Source organism: Fundulus heteroclitus, chromosome 17 (assembly GCF_011125445.2).
Source record: "Fundulus heteroclitus isolate FHET01 chromosome 17, MU-UCD_Fhet_4.1, whole genome shotgun sequence".
Taxonomy (NCBI): Eukaryota; Metazoa; Chordata; class Actinopteri; order Cyprinodontiformes; family Fundulidae; genus Fundulus; species Fundulus heteroclitus.
Window position 1 is genome coordinate 12,972,747 of NC_046377.1, and position 17,375 is coordinate 12,990,121.

General features: G+C 38.4%; 1 protein-coding gene across 2 annotated transcripts in view; it reads right to left on the bottom strand.

The window, feature by feature from the left end:
- The window catches only part of plxna4 (plexin A4), a 301,699-nt gene that overhangs the window by 104,451 nt on the left and 179,873 nt on the right, over positions 1–17,375 (bottom strand). For both annotated transcript variants that reach the window (XM_036149188.1, XM_012850624.3), the window contains exon 5: positions 3,551–3,651. In XM_036149188.1, the coding sequence (XP_036005081.1) occupies positions 3,551–3,651 (101 nt within the window). The remainder of the gene's footprint in view (positions 1–3,550; positions 3,652–17,375) is intronic.

The following is a 17,375-nucleotide window of genomic DNA, read 5'->3' on the forward strand; positions in this document are numbered from 1 at the left end:
CAATAAGAAACTTCACAAAACATTCTTATCCATTTGACTATATGCCAAGCTATAATTTATCTTATAATAAAGCGTCCTGCATTAAATGGCACCTTGAACAAGCCTTTCCTTAACACCCTACATACAATCCAAAATTTACAAGAACCAGACAGAACAAGATTCTAACTTCTACTTTAAAAGAAAAGACTTACACCATTTTATAAAATCTAAAGAGTTTTTATGAAATCTGTAATCAGTGTAAGAATCCCTCCAATTTTGACACATTTACATGTTGGTATTTTCATGCTTTTTTAAATTTATTGTTATCAAGATGCAAAAAAAACGGCAAACAAATGTTTAATGTAGTTTTTGAAAAAAATAGGACAGGGTTTCGTCAAGCTTTGTAGTGTGTTTGAACTATGAGTGACTCCCTGATGCCAGATAACGTGTGTAGGAGACACATAAACTCTATTTTTTAAACAGTGGGATATCAGTAGTTATCAGACAATGTAAATCTTCTTTGTGATAGAAGGTGCGGAACACCATTGGGTGGATATAATTTGATGCAAGATGCAAACAGGGCAAAATGACCGACAACCCTTTACGTTAAAACATAATAACATTAATGGTATAACATTAAACCATGTCCCCATTTCATGTTTTTTTTTAATGTAAAAATGAACAATAAAGCTCTTTTTATACATCGCAAGAGCTCCTTTTCTGCTCTCATAATGAGAGACTGATTTCTAATGTCAGTGGTAAATGGGGAAAAGCAAGGCAATGTTGATTTGGGTCAAAACTTTCCTTTCACATGCAAAGCTAGGCAGGTATTAGCATAAGCTGTGCAATTACAACAGAAGACAGCATAAGCAGACCAAGGCAGTTTAGTTGACAGGTGAACCTCCAGTTTTACACGGATGGGATCAGGTCTTACCGGAACACTGAAAATCTGGTGCAAATCTAACTAAGGGCACAAAAACACTCAAGGAATTTACAGTTGATAGAAAAGAAACAATCACGTGTCTTTACACAAACCCACAAACATGTTCAGAGTCAAACGTGTGACATTGACGACATTTTTAAAATAAATCTCCAGTGTTTGTCAAGGACAATATGACTGCTATCAAAGAAACAGGCACACACTCCTGTTGATTTTCTCTCCTGTCATATTGATTGCCTTCTTGCTCTTGCCCCGGCGTTTTCTCTAACAGCTCCTCTCACCGATCTATAGAGTAAATAAAGGCAATACTGATGGAGGAAGAGGAAAGTGAGTGTGTGGATAAGGGAGGAAGACAGTAAAATGGAGAGAGAGGGGCAACATGCAATTCTGCTTTTTTTCCCCTCAGAGCCAGGAGGTGATTTCAAGGTTGATTGGAACAACAAACTATCTAGAGGAACACTGAAAGTGGAACGGCTTGCCGTCCTTCCCCACAACCATTTTTCTACCAGCAAAAAGTGTGCGTGGGTGGCAGGCCAAGATTTTTTTGTGTTTTTGCCTTTCTTTCTATACGTTTCCGAAAGACGCTTTGTTTATGTCGTTGCTTTTGATTCTATGCTGAAATACATTTAACCTTGGGCAAGCCAAGGAAAAGCTTTTCACAAGATAGTTTGAAAGCACAAGAACACTTCCATTATAATCCACAAAATTTAATTTGCTTTTCACGTTTTGTCAAAAGCACTGCAGACTGTGCGTGCAGGATTAAAGCATCAAGTTGCTTTCATTCACTTGAGGAGCTCATTCCATTGTGTTTTAGTCATGAACAACCAGAGAACTGGAAGAAATATATTTTCATTTCCCTGTAGTTTTTATGTCTGACATAACAAATTGACACATGAAAATGAATCTATAATCTGAACCAAATTACAATCTCTCTTGATGTAAACATAGCTCACTCGCCTCCTGTGATTCGATGTCCAAGATGAATTAGGTCTCAAACACATTTAATTTATTTAGATTTAATTGTAGTAAAGGGGAATTTCATGACAAATCTGTGAAGAGGCTATATGCAGGAGGCAGACAACAGTGGGAGTTTGGGGAGGGTTCAGTTAAGACTAAGACAGCGTTGGTGTTTAACAAGCAAAGGGTTTTAGAGTATCATGGCGGAGGAACTATGAGCCCTGCATTATCCTTGTCTCTCCTTGGTAGAAGAACAGATCACAAGAAGAAATAAACCTAATGTTTACAATGATTTTAATCTGTTAATTTTGCACAAAAGTCATAATTTCATACAATTTGACAAAACCCTAAGAGTTGATCCAGTGAATTGCTGACAAAAGCTGTTCATTGTAAAAAGTTTTTGGTGAAGAGAGAATCTCTGGACTAATGAATTAGTCATTCATGAAGGAATATGTTTGTGCGCCGTTGCCTGTAACCTCAATTTTGAGCTCCATGATCCATCCATCATCCATCATAGTTCATTTCTACCTCGGGGATCTCATATATATTCATTTTCTGTTTTTCCTTGCTTCACTTTCTTCTATTTATTCTTTATCTTTGCTGTCACCTGACTTTTTTTTTTTGCTCTCACCCACTCTTCGGCCTTGGAATATATGATCATCCTGAAATCATTTCTCTCCTTGTCTTTCCAACAATGTATTACCATCTATTCTTGACTACTTTGCTTCTCTGCTCTCTCTATTTCTCATCTTCTCATTCATCTTCTGCTCTTTCTTCTCTCAATCTCTTCTTCGTTGTCTATCTTCCTTTGTATCTGGGTTTCACTGTGTACCTCTTACACTTGCTTTGCTTCCTTGCCCTCGTCACGTCCTCTTGGTGGTAGCAGGGATAAAGGTGCTAAATGTACTGGCCTCAGTGTCTCGCTCACTCACACACATACACACATACGCTGCTCCAGCCACTCTACCCTTGAGCTAGCACCAACACAAGAAACCAATTTTCAATTTACAGTGTGGTAGGAAAAGTCTCTGCCCCCAGCAAGCGCCATCTCCCTCTGCAATCTTTGGAGACAGGGGATTGTCAGGAGGTGGGTTGTTTGTGAATTTGTAGCCGTCTTCGTGAACGTGCTTATGCATTTTGAGGGGGAAATAACAGAGACTTGCCGTCTTAGAAGTAGTGCCAAAGATAACAGGTTAGCTGGGTCAAGTGAGTATCTTTAGGTTAATGGGATCATCTCTGTGATCTCCAACAGTTTTCAATATGAGCGTAAGCTCTGACTTTCAAGGTTGGAGTGGTGCCCATCAGAACCTTGGCAGTGCCCACCGGTGGCCGTGCTCTCACCGGGCTCTTGTTTCAGGGCCGGTAAAGAATGCCAGTACTTTGGCTGGGTAATGGATCTAAGGGGGGATTCTGGCACCGGGCCCAACCCAGTAAGACAATCCCACACTTGGCCTGTACTGGTAGACGGCGCTCCTGAATCCTCTAGGACTGGGAAGAATGGAGTGCTGGGCATGCACCCAAACATCACAGAGGTAGAGGAGAATATTACCCAAACACAAGATTGCCCAAAGTGTTTACATGTCATGCTGCAAAACTGGTAGACAAATGGGAAGACACTGATAAAATAAACTACTTACAACCAGCAGGAGTGAAGACATGTTGAGAGGTACTTACATGTTGTGCAAAACACACCAGCCACAGTGGGGATCACCTGATCCAAGACATTCACTGCAGGTGGAGTACTGTCCACAGGCTTCCACTGGCACTCTCGACAGCTGTGGAGAAAAAAAAAAAAGGATTAAAACAACATACACACAGTCAAAGTAGCTGTGAAGGAAACCATATTTATCCTAAAGGCTCAGAAAACATGTGATAAGCACTTTTATTTCATTCTAAACAAAAATGTTGCTGCTTTTCCCTTTCCCTTAGTAATCAAGATCCTTTTGACAATAAATATCTACAATAAACTTGGTGCAGAAAGGAGACGCATTACTTATAAGTCATAAGTCTTACTTGAAATCTCAACCTTGGGCTTCCTCAAATAGAGTTATTAGACATAATAAATCCAATAAACTACATTTTATGGTTTTAAAACAGACGGGGGCATTTTGCACTCCTTGGAGGCAGGTGTGCTGTGTGTTTTTAATGGCATATGCTCCAATTCAGACATCTAAGACAACAGACCCAATTTATATACTCCTGTTCATAATTTTAAGACCGTGGGTAAAATAATGATAAATATTCCTATTGTATGCTGTTGGATCCAGAAGAAACATGAGCAAAAGGACAGTAGCCTTAAAAATAAAAAAAAATGCCCATGAATAAGGCTTTTGTATCATTTTCTAGGCCCCCAGATGGCAAAGGCAAAAATGCTTTCTGTCTTTAGATATGGCAGGACCGTGGACCCCAACAAAGCAAGGCCTCTCGTACCAAGCCATCGCTGCGGGGATTGGACACAGTCCAACATTTTAAATTCCTTAAAGGATCTGGAGGGTTAAGGGACAAAAAGCTCAATTGCTAGACCCAAAAATGTCACCTGCATGGAGTCAGATAATCCAATCGACTATCTATCAAGTCACAGACTGATCATTGCTCCAAATTCAGAGGTACAAACTTGCCACTTTAACCTTTTGCAAGCAAACACCATACATGAAACACTGAAAAGATAAAGAACACTTTATCCCCTAAAGAGAAAAAAAGTTGAACTTTGATAATCCTAATGGCTTCAACATTACTGAAATGACAGGGAGATCCCACTTGAGTGTCATGTTGGAGGGGGCTCTTTCAGAATCTGTGTGCCATGTTCTTTAATGAAACAGTGAGCATTAGGTTGCACAGGAGCCTCAGATCACAGTAAGCTTTGTAGAGATGTTGCAGGGGTCCATCTTTACTGAGGGTCTTCTGCACAATGACAACTGGATTGTCAGGACAATGCTGCATTTCCAGACACCCTGTATGACAAAGGACTTCTTTCTTGAGAAGAATGTCCCCTCTCTTTTGGATCATCCAGCATGTTTGCCTGATCTAAATACTACCTGGTTAAGATTCAACACAGCCTAATGTAAAAATGTTTAACTTCTTCTGCAGTCTTAAGATGTCGATCAGGAGTGGAAACCAGCATAAATTTGACTGTCCAGAAAATATGCAAATTATTTTGCATCAAGACGTATTTATATAAAAATATTAGTGCATGACAGGTTTCATCTATCTCCAATCCACAGACTCCATATGGGAGAACTGGGTCTCTGGGGATTAGGAGTCCATCTATGATGATATATGGGCCTGCCAATTCAAACTGGCATTGACTGGCACTGATTGGCATTGGCCTTAAGTGGTCCAGCACAAGGGGCAAAAGGGAGGTGGATCTCAGCTGTCCCTTCCTCCTGTCGCCATGGCAACAGCAAGCTGCCAGCATTTCTGATTAAAGAGCCATCATTGGTGGGTGACTGCTGTCACTCATGCTGCTCCTTAACAGCCGGGAAATACATGACATCACCAGAGTGGGACTGATACGATCAGGGTAAGGGGTGGTAAACGGGAGTCATGCATGCTAGCAGTCGGCAAATTTGAAACCATTTCCCGTTTCCTCCGTCTAAGGTAGATATAATCCCAGTCTGAATTATTTGGGGGTAAGGCTGACCCCCTGCAAAAGAAGCAAAATTAACAGTTTAAAAGATTTACCCATCATACCTGAACATACATTCACAGATTATAGTTTATTAAGCATAAAAATAAGTGTTGAATAATCTTGCACCCCATCCCACACATGCACAAGCAATCAATTTGAATAAATGAATGAATAAATAAATTGCCCTCTCATCCAAGTAGAAACAACCAGCTAACCCAAAGTAAACAAATAAATATTTATATCAACAGTTCTCTTTAGGACTTTTAAAGATCAAATTGTGTAAGAAAGCATGCTAACCATTAACATTTTTTACAGTATTGCTAAATGATGATTGCATTCCTTATGCAATGAAGTTTGTAGAAATTAAAAGGCGCATTTGAACTGTCTTACAGTCAAATTCAAAGCCGTGAATCACATGATAAATTCAGTGTCAAGTTTTCAACCTGAAAGAGTTGTGAGCTAATGAGTTCAGGACATACATTAAATTAACCTGGTGAATGTTTAATAAATCCGTATTTTGTCTCTCAATAGTATAGATGGGACACCTATCAAGTTCTAAAATAATTTTTTTTATTTAGTTTTCAAAGGGTTCAATTATATCAGTTTACTCAAGACCAGACTTTATCATGATTTTTAGCATTTTTTGCCCAATGGATGCCATATAAAATAAAGTATTATTTTGTTTACAGCTACTTATTTGTGAGGATTTTATAGGAGTAAACAGAACGAGACTACTTCATATTGTTATCAGTGTTAATTTCCAACATCTCTTCCTTTTTTTCCAAAATAGGTCATTAAAACCTCACTATCTTGGAAACATTGAAAATGTATTGAATTACTAGAAAAGATCATTATTTAGAATTAGATCTACGCAATACCTTTTCAATTTTCTGCTAAAAAAGTCACTGTATTTCTTTCAATCATTATTTAAACAAATGTTTTTAAAGAAATTGTGAAAATAAACCTTCTTATTTAAAGATTCTGTATCAAATAACTCAAAGTCCCTCATGACATCCCCTTCTGTCCCATGTACCTTCCTAGACTGAAAACCACACATCCCAAACTTCCACTGGCTATATTTGGTGGTGTTTAACAGGACACTAACAACATTTTTTTTAACTATGTAAATCAAACTTTGTCCTACCAACCAGCAGCTTGCTTGACTTCATTCTGGCAACCAGTTTCTGTCTGTAAGGGCTCCTACTTCACATCATCATAATCTGCCTTTCCAAGTATGTGAAGATTCAAGCCCAAAACTAGAACACAACCACCATATTCTGGGTAACTAGTAGATGATTTCTGCTTTGTGAGATAATGTTGTTCTGCCATAATACCCACCATATGTTAAAATGCTACAGCTAAAGGGAATTGCTCCAAGTCTCACTCCCAGAAGAATTGTGTGCTTCTGTAAGGTCACCACCAGTACAGTTTTATTACAGAGGGATATCACCGACTCAATCATTTTCCCGTTTCTTGCTTAATAGTTACATCTGTATGACAGGGAAAGTTATATTTCAATACCTACAAGCATATTGGTGTATTGAACCCTCAACTAAATATGACACATTAATATGATGTAGGTAAAAACCCAGCACATCATTTCTCCCTCGCCTGACTCACCAGCATTGTATGTTTACTATGTACTATGTCTCAGCAGGTACTATAAATAGCATACAAACATGTATACACACACAGACTACAGATTCACATATACCTGAAAGAATTTAAAAGGATGTGCATCTCCTTGTCAAAGTCAAGAGGAAGTGTGCATGCTATTACAGATTACAGACAATGCAGGCGCATCTGTGTGTAAAGCCCGTGTGTGCACTTTGGGGAAAAAATAGCAACCATGTTCTTCCCTCCCTGCAGTGTGAAGGCATATTTGCATCAGGTAGATAAAGGGAATGAGTTTGAGATGGAATCAGGGAGATAGAGGAGCAATGTTGTGCGCACATGATCAAACTCAACACTGATCCACACTGCACAATGCGTCTCACAAGATAGATTTCCACTCTCGCTGTCACCCTTCCTCAGCCCTGTTCTTCCTGCTAACATTTAGAACTGCTTCACTTCACTGCCAGCGAAATAACCTCTTAGTCGCTGAAGAGAAAGGCCACTCTGATAGCCTATGGATGGATTTACGGTGCCAAAGCCTTTTCATGAGAGTGGATGAAAGAACCATTTCCCCAAATATGTGCATGGTTTGTCACCATGGTATAAATATGCGGATAAAACTGAAGCACATAATGCCACTAAAGCTGAATATTTAAGAACTTACAGTGTATAATTTAAAACTTTTTTTTGCCTCTGCACAAATTTATTTTATTTTATTTACTTATTTTACCTTCAGGCAACGTAAATGTTTCAGATCAAACATGTTTGCCCATCACATGACCACATTATTTGACTGTTGGTATGATGATCGTTAAATTTTACCAGATATATTAGGACTTTAACAGGACTCCTATTTTTGGTGTACAAGGGACATGCTTTGTGTTATTTTGGTCTGCAGTGGTTTTGGTGTTGGAACGCTTACATGAATGCCATTTTTCCTCTCTGAATCATACACACTGGACTGAACTGTGGCACGTGAGCCCGCGTTGCTTTAGATGTTATTATGGGTTTATTTATGACCTCTTGATCGATCTAGCAATGTTCTCTCAGAGTACGTTTGGGGTAGCCCGGCCGGTTCTAGGATGTTTCACCACTGTTCCACGCTTTTTCCATTTGGAAACGTTTCCAGACTCTGTTCCTTTCCCACTGAAATTGTTTCTAATTTCTTAAGCCAAAGAATCATAGAATGATGTGTTACTTTTTGATAAAGTAGTGGTGCAGTGGGAGGTTCTGGATCTGGCTAGTGAAACCCAAAGAAATTGATTTATTAAAGTTAATTAAGTATTTAACAATGGGAGCAGTAATATTGTCACGAAGGGCTAGTTTGTTTGGACAACATTTCTTCCATAAATAAATGAACTCGTCATTTAAAACTGCCTTTTCTCTTTACTCCGGTTAATGTCGATAATATAGTTTTAATATTTTTGGTTGGTCTGAAAGATAACAGTGACGAAAAAAAAAGGCAAAAACAGGAGAAATCTGAAAGGGGGCACTGTAAAACATCATCATAGATGATGAAACACACAATCAACAGTATAGAAATCTAGAAATAAGACTCCGACTGTAGAGTAGAACAGATTTTCATGACTATGGAAGCCATATTTGGCTGCATCAGGGGAGAGGGTTTTGTTTACAGATAAAACACACAAGCAAACACACACCACATCCAGTCTGGCAAAAGCGATGGCTGCCAATAGGAGCCCTCTGTTCCAGAGCATAGATCCTGATATCATTCATTCTCCCTCTGTTTCTTTTTGCCTGTGCCTGTCACTCAGACGCTCTGAGGTGTGTAACATCACGCATTCATCATCTCTCCAGAGCTCTCCTTCTCCATCACACACACAAACACACACACACACACTTTAGTGGGCAACACTTTTGTCTCCACTTTTATCACAAAATTGAGGGATTTGGTGGCTAAACGACCCAATGCACCCCTTGTCCCTCTCATCTCGATATCACATTCATTTTATGCTATCTTCTTCCTGGGCTTAACCAGTGAGTCGACCATTAAAGCTCGCCGTCTCTTCACTGTGACTGTGCTATCATATCAGCGGGGATAAATACAAAGAATGGGGTGCATGGCATTTATAATTCCCTCCTGTTTCAGGTGAGCAAATGACAGCCATTACACTCAGCACTTTCCCTCCTTTCACAATAGGTAGAGATGGATGCTGCTGAATACAATTATGCTTTTAAAAGAAGTAGAGATCACAGAGGTAGTTGATGCCTTAATGCGAGGGGAGAGAGACAGGAGACACTTTTGATCATTTGCTGCGGCGGCACAATGGTGTCAAATTACATCTACAATATGCATATATATGTGTACGCCTTGACACATGGCAGACAAAAATGAAAGGGAAAAGTAGTGTATTTGAAGCATATAGCAAGACATTTATTTCTGCATGCGATTTAGATTGCCTGGTTTTCTTTCCTTCCTTTTACCTCCTAAATTCTCCTCTCCTTACATAATGCCACAAGCATTCAACTCAGCCTAGACTGAGAACTGATCATTTATTAAATCGGCTGAGACTTTTTATTATCAACTAATTCCTCCGCCTCATCTCTATTCCTCTCTTTATCCGGCTATTTTCCTGCCTCCCTTGACTTGTAATTAAAGAGAGATTCCACCTGCAGCCAATCTACACCCTCCACATGCACAGAGAGGGGGAAATTACACTGATAGTCCAATCCTGATTTACAGCCTGTGGGGCACACTGAACTCCTCTTATCTTTTCTCCTCAACCCTTAGGCTAACTTCATCTTTTTCTCCTTCCCCGCCGTGAGTTTGTTCATTAGTTTAGCACAATGTCTGTGATCCAGCCACACTGTTGGCCAGGAAGCAGAGATTTGTGAGACAAAAAACTGGTTAAAAGTGAAAACTAAAGTAATGCAGCAATACATTTGCTTAACAATCAGATCATTTTCACTTTGACAACATTTCTTGTTATGGAGATGTTTACCTGAGGGAAAACACTCCATTTTAGTCCTTTACAGCACCACTAAATGTTTTAAATAAAGTCAGAGAGAGCACAAACGGTGTAAGATGCCTTTCAAAATTAAACTGAATTGACTATGGAGGTATGGCTGTTCACTCAAGTTAACAGAGACGAGAAGCTAGACTTAGGAGTTTGCTGAGCTCTCTGCTGTTGCTTACTTCTGCAGTTGTGGTTGTTTCATACTCTTCTACTTTTTCACTTAGCAAGAGCAGCTATTTGTCATAAGATATAAAAATAGTGATCTTTATTTTGTCATACGACATGCAGTCGAATGAAATTTGTCCTCTGCATTTACCTATCTGTTAGGGAGCAGTGGAATGCCACTGATTGCACCTGAGGAGCATTCTGAGGCTAAGGATCTTGCTCAGGGACCCAGAGTGGCAGTTTGTGGGATTCTAACTAGGGAACTTTCATTCATTTCCAGGACGTGAGCGCCCTGCTCATACCACTGCCTATCAGTTCTTACTCAACAGAGGATGTTTTGGCAAACATACAATGGAGTTACCTGACCCAGAGAAACAAACAGCAAAGTACAGTAGCTCTATTACATCATTCTGGGCTTACAACTTCTGTCTCTCGTGAAAAAGGCAGAATTTGTAAGTAGACTCTTCAAAATCTCAAAGTTAGGGTAGGGATCAACTACTCTAGGGAGACTGGTGTTAATAGTTACCAATGCTAATCATGATAATCGCTAAGGTAAGATGCTAAAGACTATTTAAAGGGTCAACTATGTAATTATTCTAGGAATAAAATCCAGTTTTAAAGTGACTGCTCCCTCACATGCAGGGTGACATTATATATGCTCCTAATATAATTAAATATCAGTAATGAGAAAAAGACTATATAAACTTTTGTATCAGAAGGTGAGGGGTTTACAAAACTGGAGATAGGCAGAAATCTTACCGGTTCATCTCTATGACATAATATTTTGCCAGTTAGTAATAATGTACATATAAAAAGTTAAAAGAAAAAAAATGTTGAACAACATTAGGTCAACACTATTATTTTCTCTGACAAAACATAATCAATAGGAATCATAATTACTGACCTGCTATTATTACAACACTGACACTCAAATTGTGATTTACAGCCTGTAAACAGACAGACTAATTACGTATTTACCAATGATAGTTACATTATAATCACACTCATAGAGCTCATTTATCATCTTATAGACCTTAAATTCCCTATATAAATACCCTTGTCTTTAAAATTGTAGCTTTTTGCTCAATAGTCAACACAGTGGTGGTTGTAATATTCTAAATAGTAAGTGGTGCGTTAAAGTTTAAAGGTTAAATATTATTCTTTTTCTTTCCAATATATGCCCTTACAATTGCCTGACGTGTAAAATGGGTTTTCCTATATAAAACAAACTATCTGGACTCAGAATATTAATGCGTTCTCTATGAGACAGTACTATGTCAAATGTGCATCAGAAAAATGCGTGTTTTACAGCTACAGGAAAGGAGGAAAACAGGACCTGGCATATGAGTATTCTGATGATGATACAGACTGCAATTAAATCACATATTCTCTTTTCAAATTGATTCAAATGGTCAATTCTGCCAGTTCTTTCGGTCATTTCATGAACTAATTTGCTGCCATCTGTTAATCTTGTACTTTTTTATTTATTGTTGCACTTGTACTTGTTTATTTAGTTATTGACTAGAGCTCATGCACTCGACTTGTTTATTTAGTTTTATAATTTATTTTTGTGAATCCCTACCTTCTTTTGTCTCGCTCTTTTCGCTCTCCACCTCTATGAAGGCCGAGATTGACGTAGGAGCCAAATGAGGCAAGGGACACAAGAACCACTCAATGCCTCGTCACAGCTGAGGCACCGCTCAATCAGTTAACACCCAATTGACATTGTTATATCATAAATTCAGTTAGCAGTGCGACCCAGTGGCTGCAGGTGCAATATTGTTTTCATTTGACGTTCCAGAGGTTAAATGACGGAGCCATTCATTGCGCTGTCATCTTTGGCAGTGCAAGATAAATGACTTAGAAATAATCAATAATTTTTTCTCATCTTTTTCTTCCATAGCTGCTAAGATTTCGTGTTCACAAAGATTCTAAGCTTCTCATAGCTGGATTTGCTTTCCAGATCATAATTTGAAACCCATCCTGCTAAATTTTTCCCACCTGACTGCTATGTCAGTGCTTAGCGCTGCAACCTCAGCATGCAACACACAAATGTGCAACGTTGTCTTAATAGGTTCTCATTAAAATGTTAGTCACAAGTGCATAAGTCAAGCTAAGCAGATGACGGTAATGATTTATACTTGGTACAGAATGTTGGATATACAGAATTTAATTTTGTACAGCCTGCATAGATCTGACCTGGGGGATAGCATGGGCAAAAATAAAGCTGATTGAGTGCACAGATTGCAACCAGTAACAACGGCACTGTCAAAAGGTTAAATATTGTCCAATGTAAATGACAAAATTTAGAACATATCTGTTTGTTGTACTTTATAATAATAATAACAACAACAAACAACACCACCACAACTAAGGATAATATTTATTATTATTAATCTTTCATTAGGAAAATCCTATTGAGATTAATGATCTCCAGTACAGAAAATGTAGATATGGGTCTATATTTAACTCTGCCTAGTCATTTGCTTTGAATGATGGTAAAACATGAACAAGTATACAATGAAAATTTTAAAAAGCTAGGATAAGGATGATGCAATAAGAGAACGTGGTGGTGCAGGGTTAGTGCGCCCCACCCACGTACGGCTGCCACAGTTCTCGATGCAGCCATCCGGAGTTTGACTCCTGTTTGTCCATTTTGAAATAAAGGCCTCACAAAGATGTTTAAAAAAGGGTGGTGCAATAACCTGGTTAAAATGAAACATATCATGAATACATCCTTGTTCTGAAAAGTTCTTCATATGCTGTTAAAAATAATACAAGGTTTGGCCCTTGGAAGCCAAGCTATTCTGTGTGGCAATGACACAGTGATCACTGATATCCTTAGCAGACACAGAGACAGGGAGTATTTATGTGGAATATTACTCAATATAAGATCAATGAGTGGTGCCTTTGCAGGATTTTTAGGATTGTATCTAGTAGGACAATCAGCAATCTGAAATAGATTTAAATAATCACAGGAAGCTTTGAGCTCATCTGAAACTGGTTGGAACAAGTTCCAGCCCAAATCCCCCCAAATAACCATCTCTCTTGTATTTAACTCTGCAATAGTTTTTTTTCAAAGATAGAAGTGCTTCATTAGAAGCTGATGGTGCTCTGCAACAACTAATCACAGTATTATGCTGAGATATTAAGCTTTCCAGATCAATTGCAAAGGACTCAAATGGTTTAGGTTTGGATATAGAAAGAAGCATCTTGGATTGAAACTTATTTTTTATATAACTAGTAACACCACATTTAATCTGACAATATGCTCTACAGATTACACCAACTACTAGTTCTCTTTTTTACTTTGGAGGGATGTACTTAACCAAGTTTCTGACAAAACTGTTACATCAGCGTTTGTGGTGACTGCCTTAATGCGGACCATATCCATTTTTCAATTAAACAGCACAATCTAAATGTATCAAACCAATTCCATCTTGTGATTTTAAAGGAGTGTCAAAATAAATAGAATTTGGACCAGGATTAGATTAACCAATAAAATAATCAAACCTTTGTGCTTTGTTTAGTTTTCAGGAATTTCCTTTTATATACAAGTTTGACGTAAAGACAGGTAAACTATTTGAAGAAGAACAAATTGCTCTGGCAGTGACATGACGTCGAGTCTGTTTAAAGCCATGGAATCGAGAGTAAATTAAAAGATTGTTGGGGATTTTGTGTGCCATCCAGAATCAAAGAGGTATGTTATCCAGGCCCCAGAGGAACTGTTATTGAGAAAAATAATGCATCATATTATTCTCATAATTATTTTCATTTGCACTGCTCCAGAGCAAAAAAACAGCACTGTGAATATCAAATCCATTTTGACAATAATTATTCCTGAAGTCAAAATGAATCCAATACAGTGCAAACCTCCACCCCAGCTTTTCTTTCCTGTTTCCCTCTCGTGACTAAAACTTTAGTTAAAAACAGGAAGATGATCCAAAGAGAAGCCCTTTATCGGGATGATTCAGGGCTGTCAGAAACCATATCAGTCACTAGCTCTTGTTGCACCATCACAGTGAAGAAACATCCAACCAAACACCAGGAACAATAAGAAAAAAACACTTTGCTGCAGGCCCAACAACTCCAAAGGGAAGTTTACAAGTCTTAACTTTTTGCTTTAACAGGTCTTGCATGTGAAAATGGACAATAGGCTCAACAAAAACCTCATCTGAAAATGGCAACACTTAAAAGTGGAACCAGACCACAGCCTGACAGGCAGATACACTTTTGTTTTTACACAACTTGTCACTCAAGTTAACAACATTCATATTTTATGGAAAAAGATGCAATGTGCAATAAATCAGAACACAAAATAGATTTTTTTTTTTTTTTACAAATAACTTAACATTAAGTACATTTAAATAATAGGAACTACAGCTTAGATCATGCACACACCCTGATGTGCTGCAATCTTGGATTCCATCAACAGAAGTGCGACCTGTATGAGCCATATCGATAACCATGGGTTTGCAGAAAGCAGATGATCTAGCGAACCAAGGGTAAAACTTATAAGATCTCATGGTCTCATTCAGTCAAACTTTGCACCAAGCTCATTTTGCACCATTTTGTTGGCATTTTTTTCGATGGATGTCAGGCGAAAACAGCTGCAGCCTATCAGCTCTGTGCACCTGCTTTGTCAGACCACAAGCCTCCAGCTATCTCTTACACGATGTAATATGCACATCTGAACACCTTTATAACTCTCAGCCTCTCGGTAAAGGGTTCAGGAAGCCACGCTCTGAAGAATGTGGCAAAAAGATTTATGCTGATAGGAATTAAAAGACCCTGCTACTAAACATTTTGCATGAGATCTGAAGATGTGATATTTCCGCAAATTAGCTGGTTGGATTTCCCTCGGGTGTGGAAAAAAAGGATTTGACTTTGAACGATCTCACCCTGCTATAGTACACACATTTTCAATAATTCACACTTACAGATCAGAATTTGCTACACTGAACATAAATATTTTATCACCCTGAATGTGACAGTGGCAACAGTTTTTTTCAGCTGAATTTAAAGTCTTAGAACTGTCAGAAGAAATTACTGAGGCAAAGTCGGGACTGGTTGTATACAGTATCTCACCAAAGTGAGTACACCCCTCACATTTTTGTAAATATTTTATTATACCTTATAATGGGACAACACTGAAGATATGACACTTTAATACAACGTAAAACAGTCAGCGAACAGCTTGTGTAACAGTATAAATTTGTGGTTTTCCAAAATAACAACACACAGATTGAATGTTATCGCCATCACACTCAACGGAAGTTCACCTCATGGCAACAATCTGGGGATCTGAAAAAAAAAGAAAAAGAATTGCTGCTCTACATGAGGATGGCCTATGCTATAAGAAGATTGCTAACACTCTGAAACTGAGCTGTATGGTGGCCAATACCATACAGCGGTTTAACCCGACAGGTTCCACCCAGGACAGGCCTCACTGTGGTCCACCACAGAAGCTGAGTGCATGTGCTCAGCATCATATCCAGAGGCTGCCTCTGTAAAATAGATGTTTGAGTGCTGCCAGCTTTTCTACTGAAGACCCACTCTGCACTAAATAGGTCTGGATCGCTGTCGCCCCAGAAGGAAGACTCTCCAAAAGACAATGCAAAGAAAGCCTGCAAACAATTTGCAGGACATAACTTGAACATAAACAGACTAACCACCTCAGATAATCGGCACAGATACAATAATGCTGGGATGGTTGTTCAAAAGGCAAACAAACCACAAAGCCCAGCAAATTGTGGGTGACCCAGGTCACCGCTATTTTGGGAATTTGTAAAGCTTCCCACAAGAAGGTGAAACAGAGCAGTAAGAGTAACAAAGAACATTTGTAAAAAAAAATATTTCAAATAAAAAACGCTATATGTTTTACAACTCTTGAGCATAATTCAGCTTTAAGTTGCAACCATTGCTTTTTCAGGACCTTGTGTTTTATATAATTTACTCTAAATGTTTTTATATTTTATACTAATATGCAAAGCTAAAGGAAAATTTTGAGACATATGGGTAATAGAGATTATTATTATTATTATTATTATTATTATTATTATTATTATTATTACTGGCAACATGTCCTGTGGTTAATTATCAGGGCTCTGCTGAACTTATACTGTTTCAGTTAAATTAGCCGAGTTAGAGGTGGGACACATGTAACACGAAGGACACAAAGACTTCAGCTACCCATTCATAGTTTGGCACATTGTCCCAATAAAACAACCTCAAGTTTGTTGTTAGAATGTGACAAAATGTCAAAAGGTTGAATACGCATGAATATGTATGCCAGGCTTCGTTTAAAAGTAGCATCACTTACAACATAATCTTGACAGTTTTACCTTTAATCATCCCTAAGAGGATGCTGTGTTGCTTTCACACTGTTATAGTACTAAGCATCTTAACATTACAATTTACACATTTCAGTGTCAGCACCTATTTATCTAATTTCTCAAGATGAAAACCAAGAAACAATAAAAGGCACCGGAGGAATTGGTAGGTGATTTCTTTTTCTTTCTTTCTTTCTGGATGTTTGACTTGTAATCACCCCGCATCTTCTACCGAGATGACAGATGAAACAGTGTGAACATCACTTTAACACAGTAGGAAGGATTGGAACCAGCTCATGTTAACAGTGGGACCGACCTGCCCTCGTCACTGAAACAGTAACCCCAACATCCCAAATCACAGGCTGTTCTATCATACAGCTGTTTTTATGTCTGAGCATCTATTTAACCCACGAACAGAAGAAATCTGACATGCCTGTGTGTGTGTGAATAGGAAGGAGGTGTGAGACAGTAAAAAAAGAAAAAAATTCTCATTAGAGGACCACCAATCACAGGATTAATGAGGAAGTGGGAAAGACAGATCCCTCTGTTGACGAGCACTGGGGGATGGCACATGGTAAAAATGAAAATGGGTCGTCAGAAAAGGTTAGATACAGAATAAGGGTAAAGAAAGAGAACATAAAGAATAGGAGGCAGGAAAACGAATCATGCTGGATCCTCATTATCTTGACAAATTCTCTAAGAAAATAGGTTGTTGTTGGAAAACTCCATGACAAGAAAAATTATCGTAACAAAGAAAATAGACACAAGGAACGTGGAAAGAA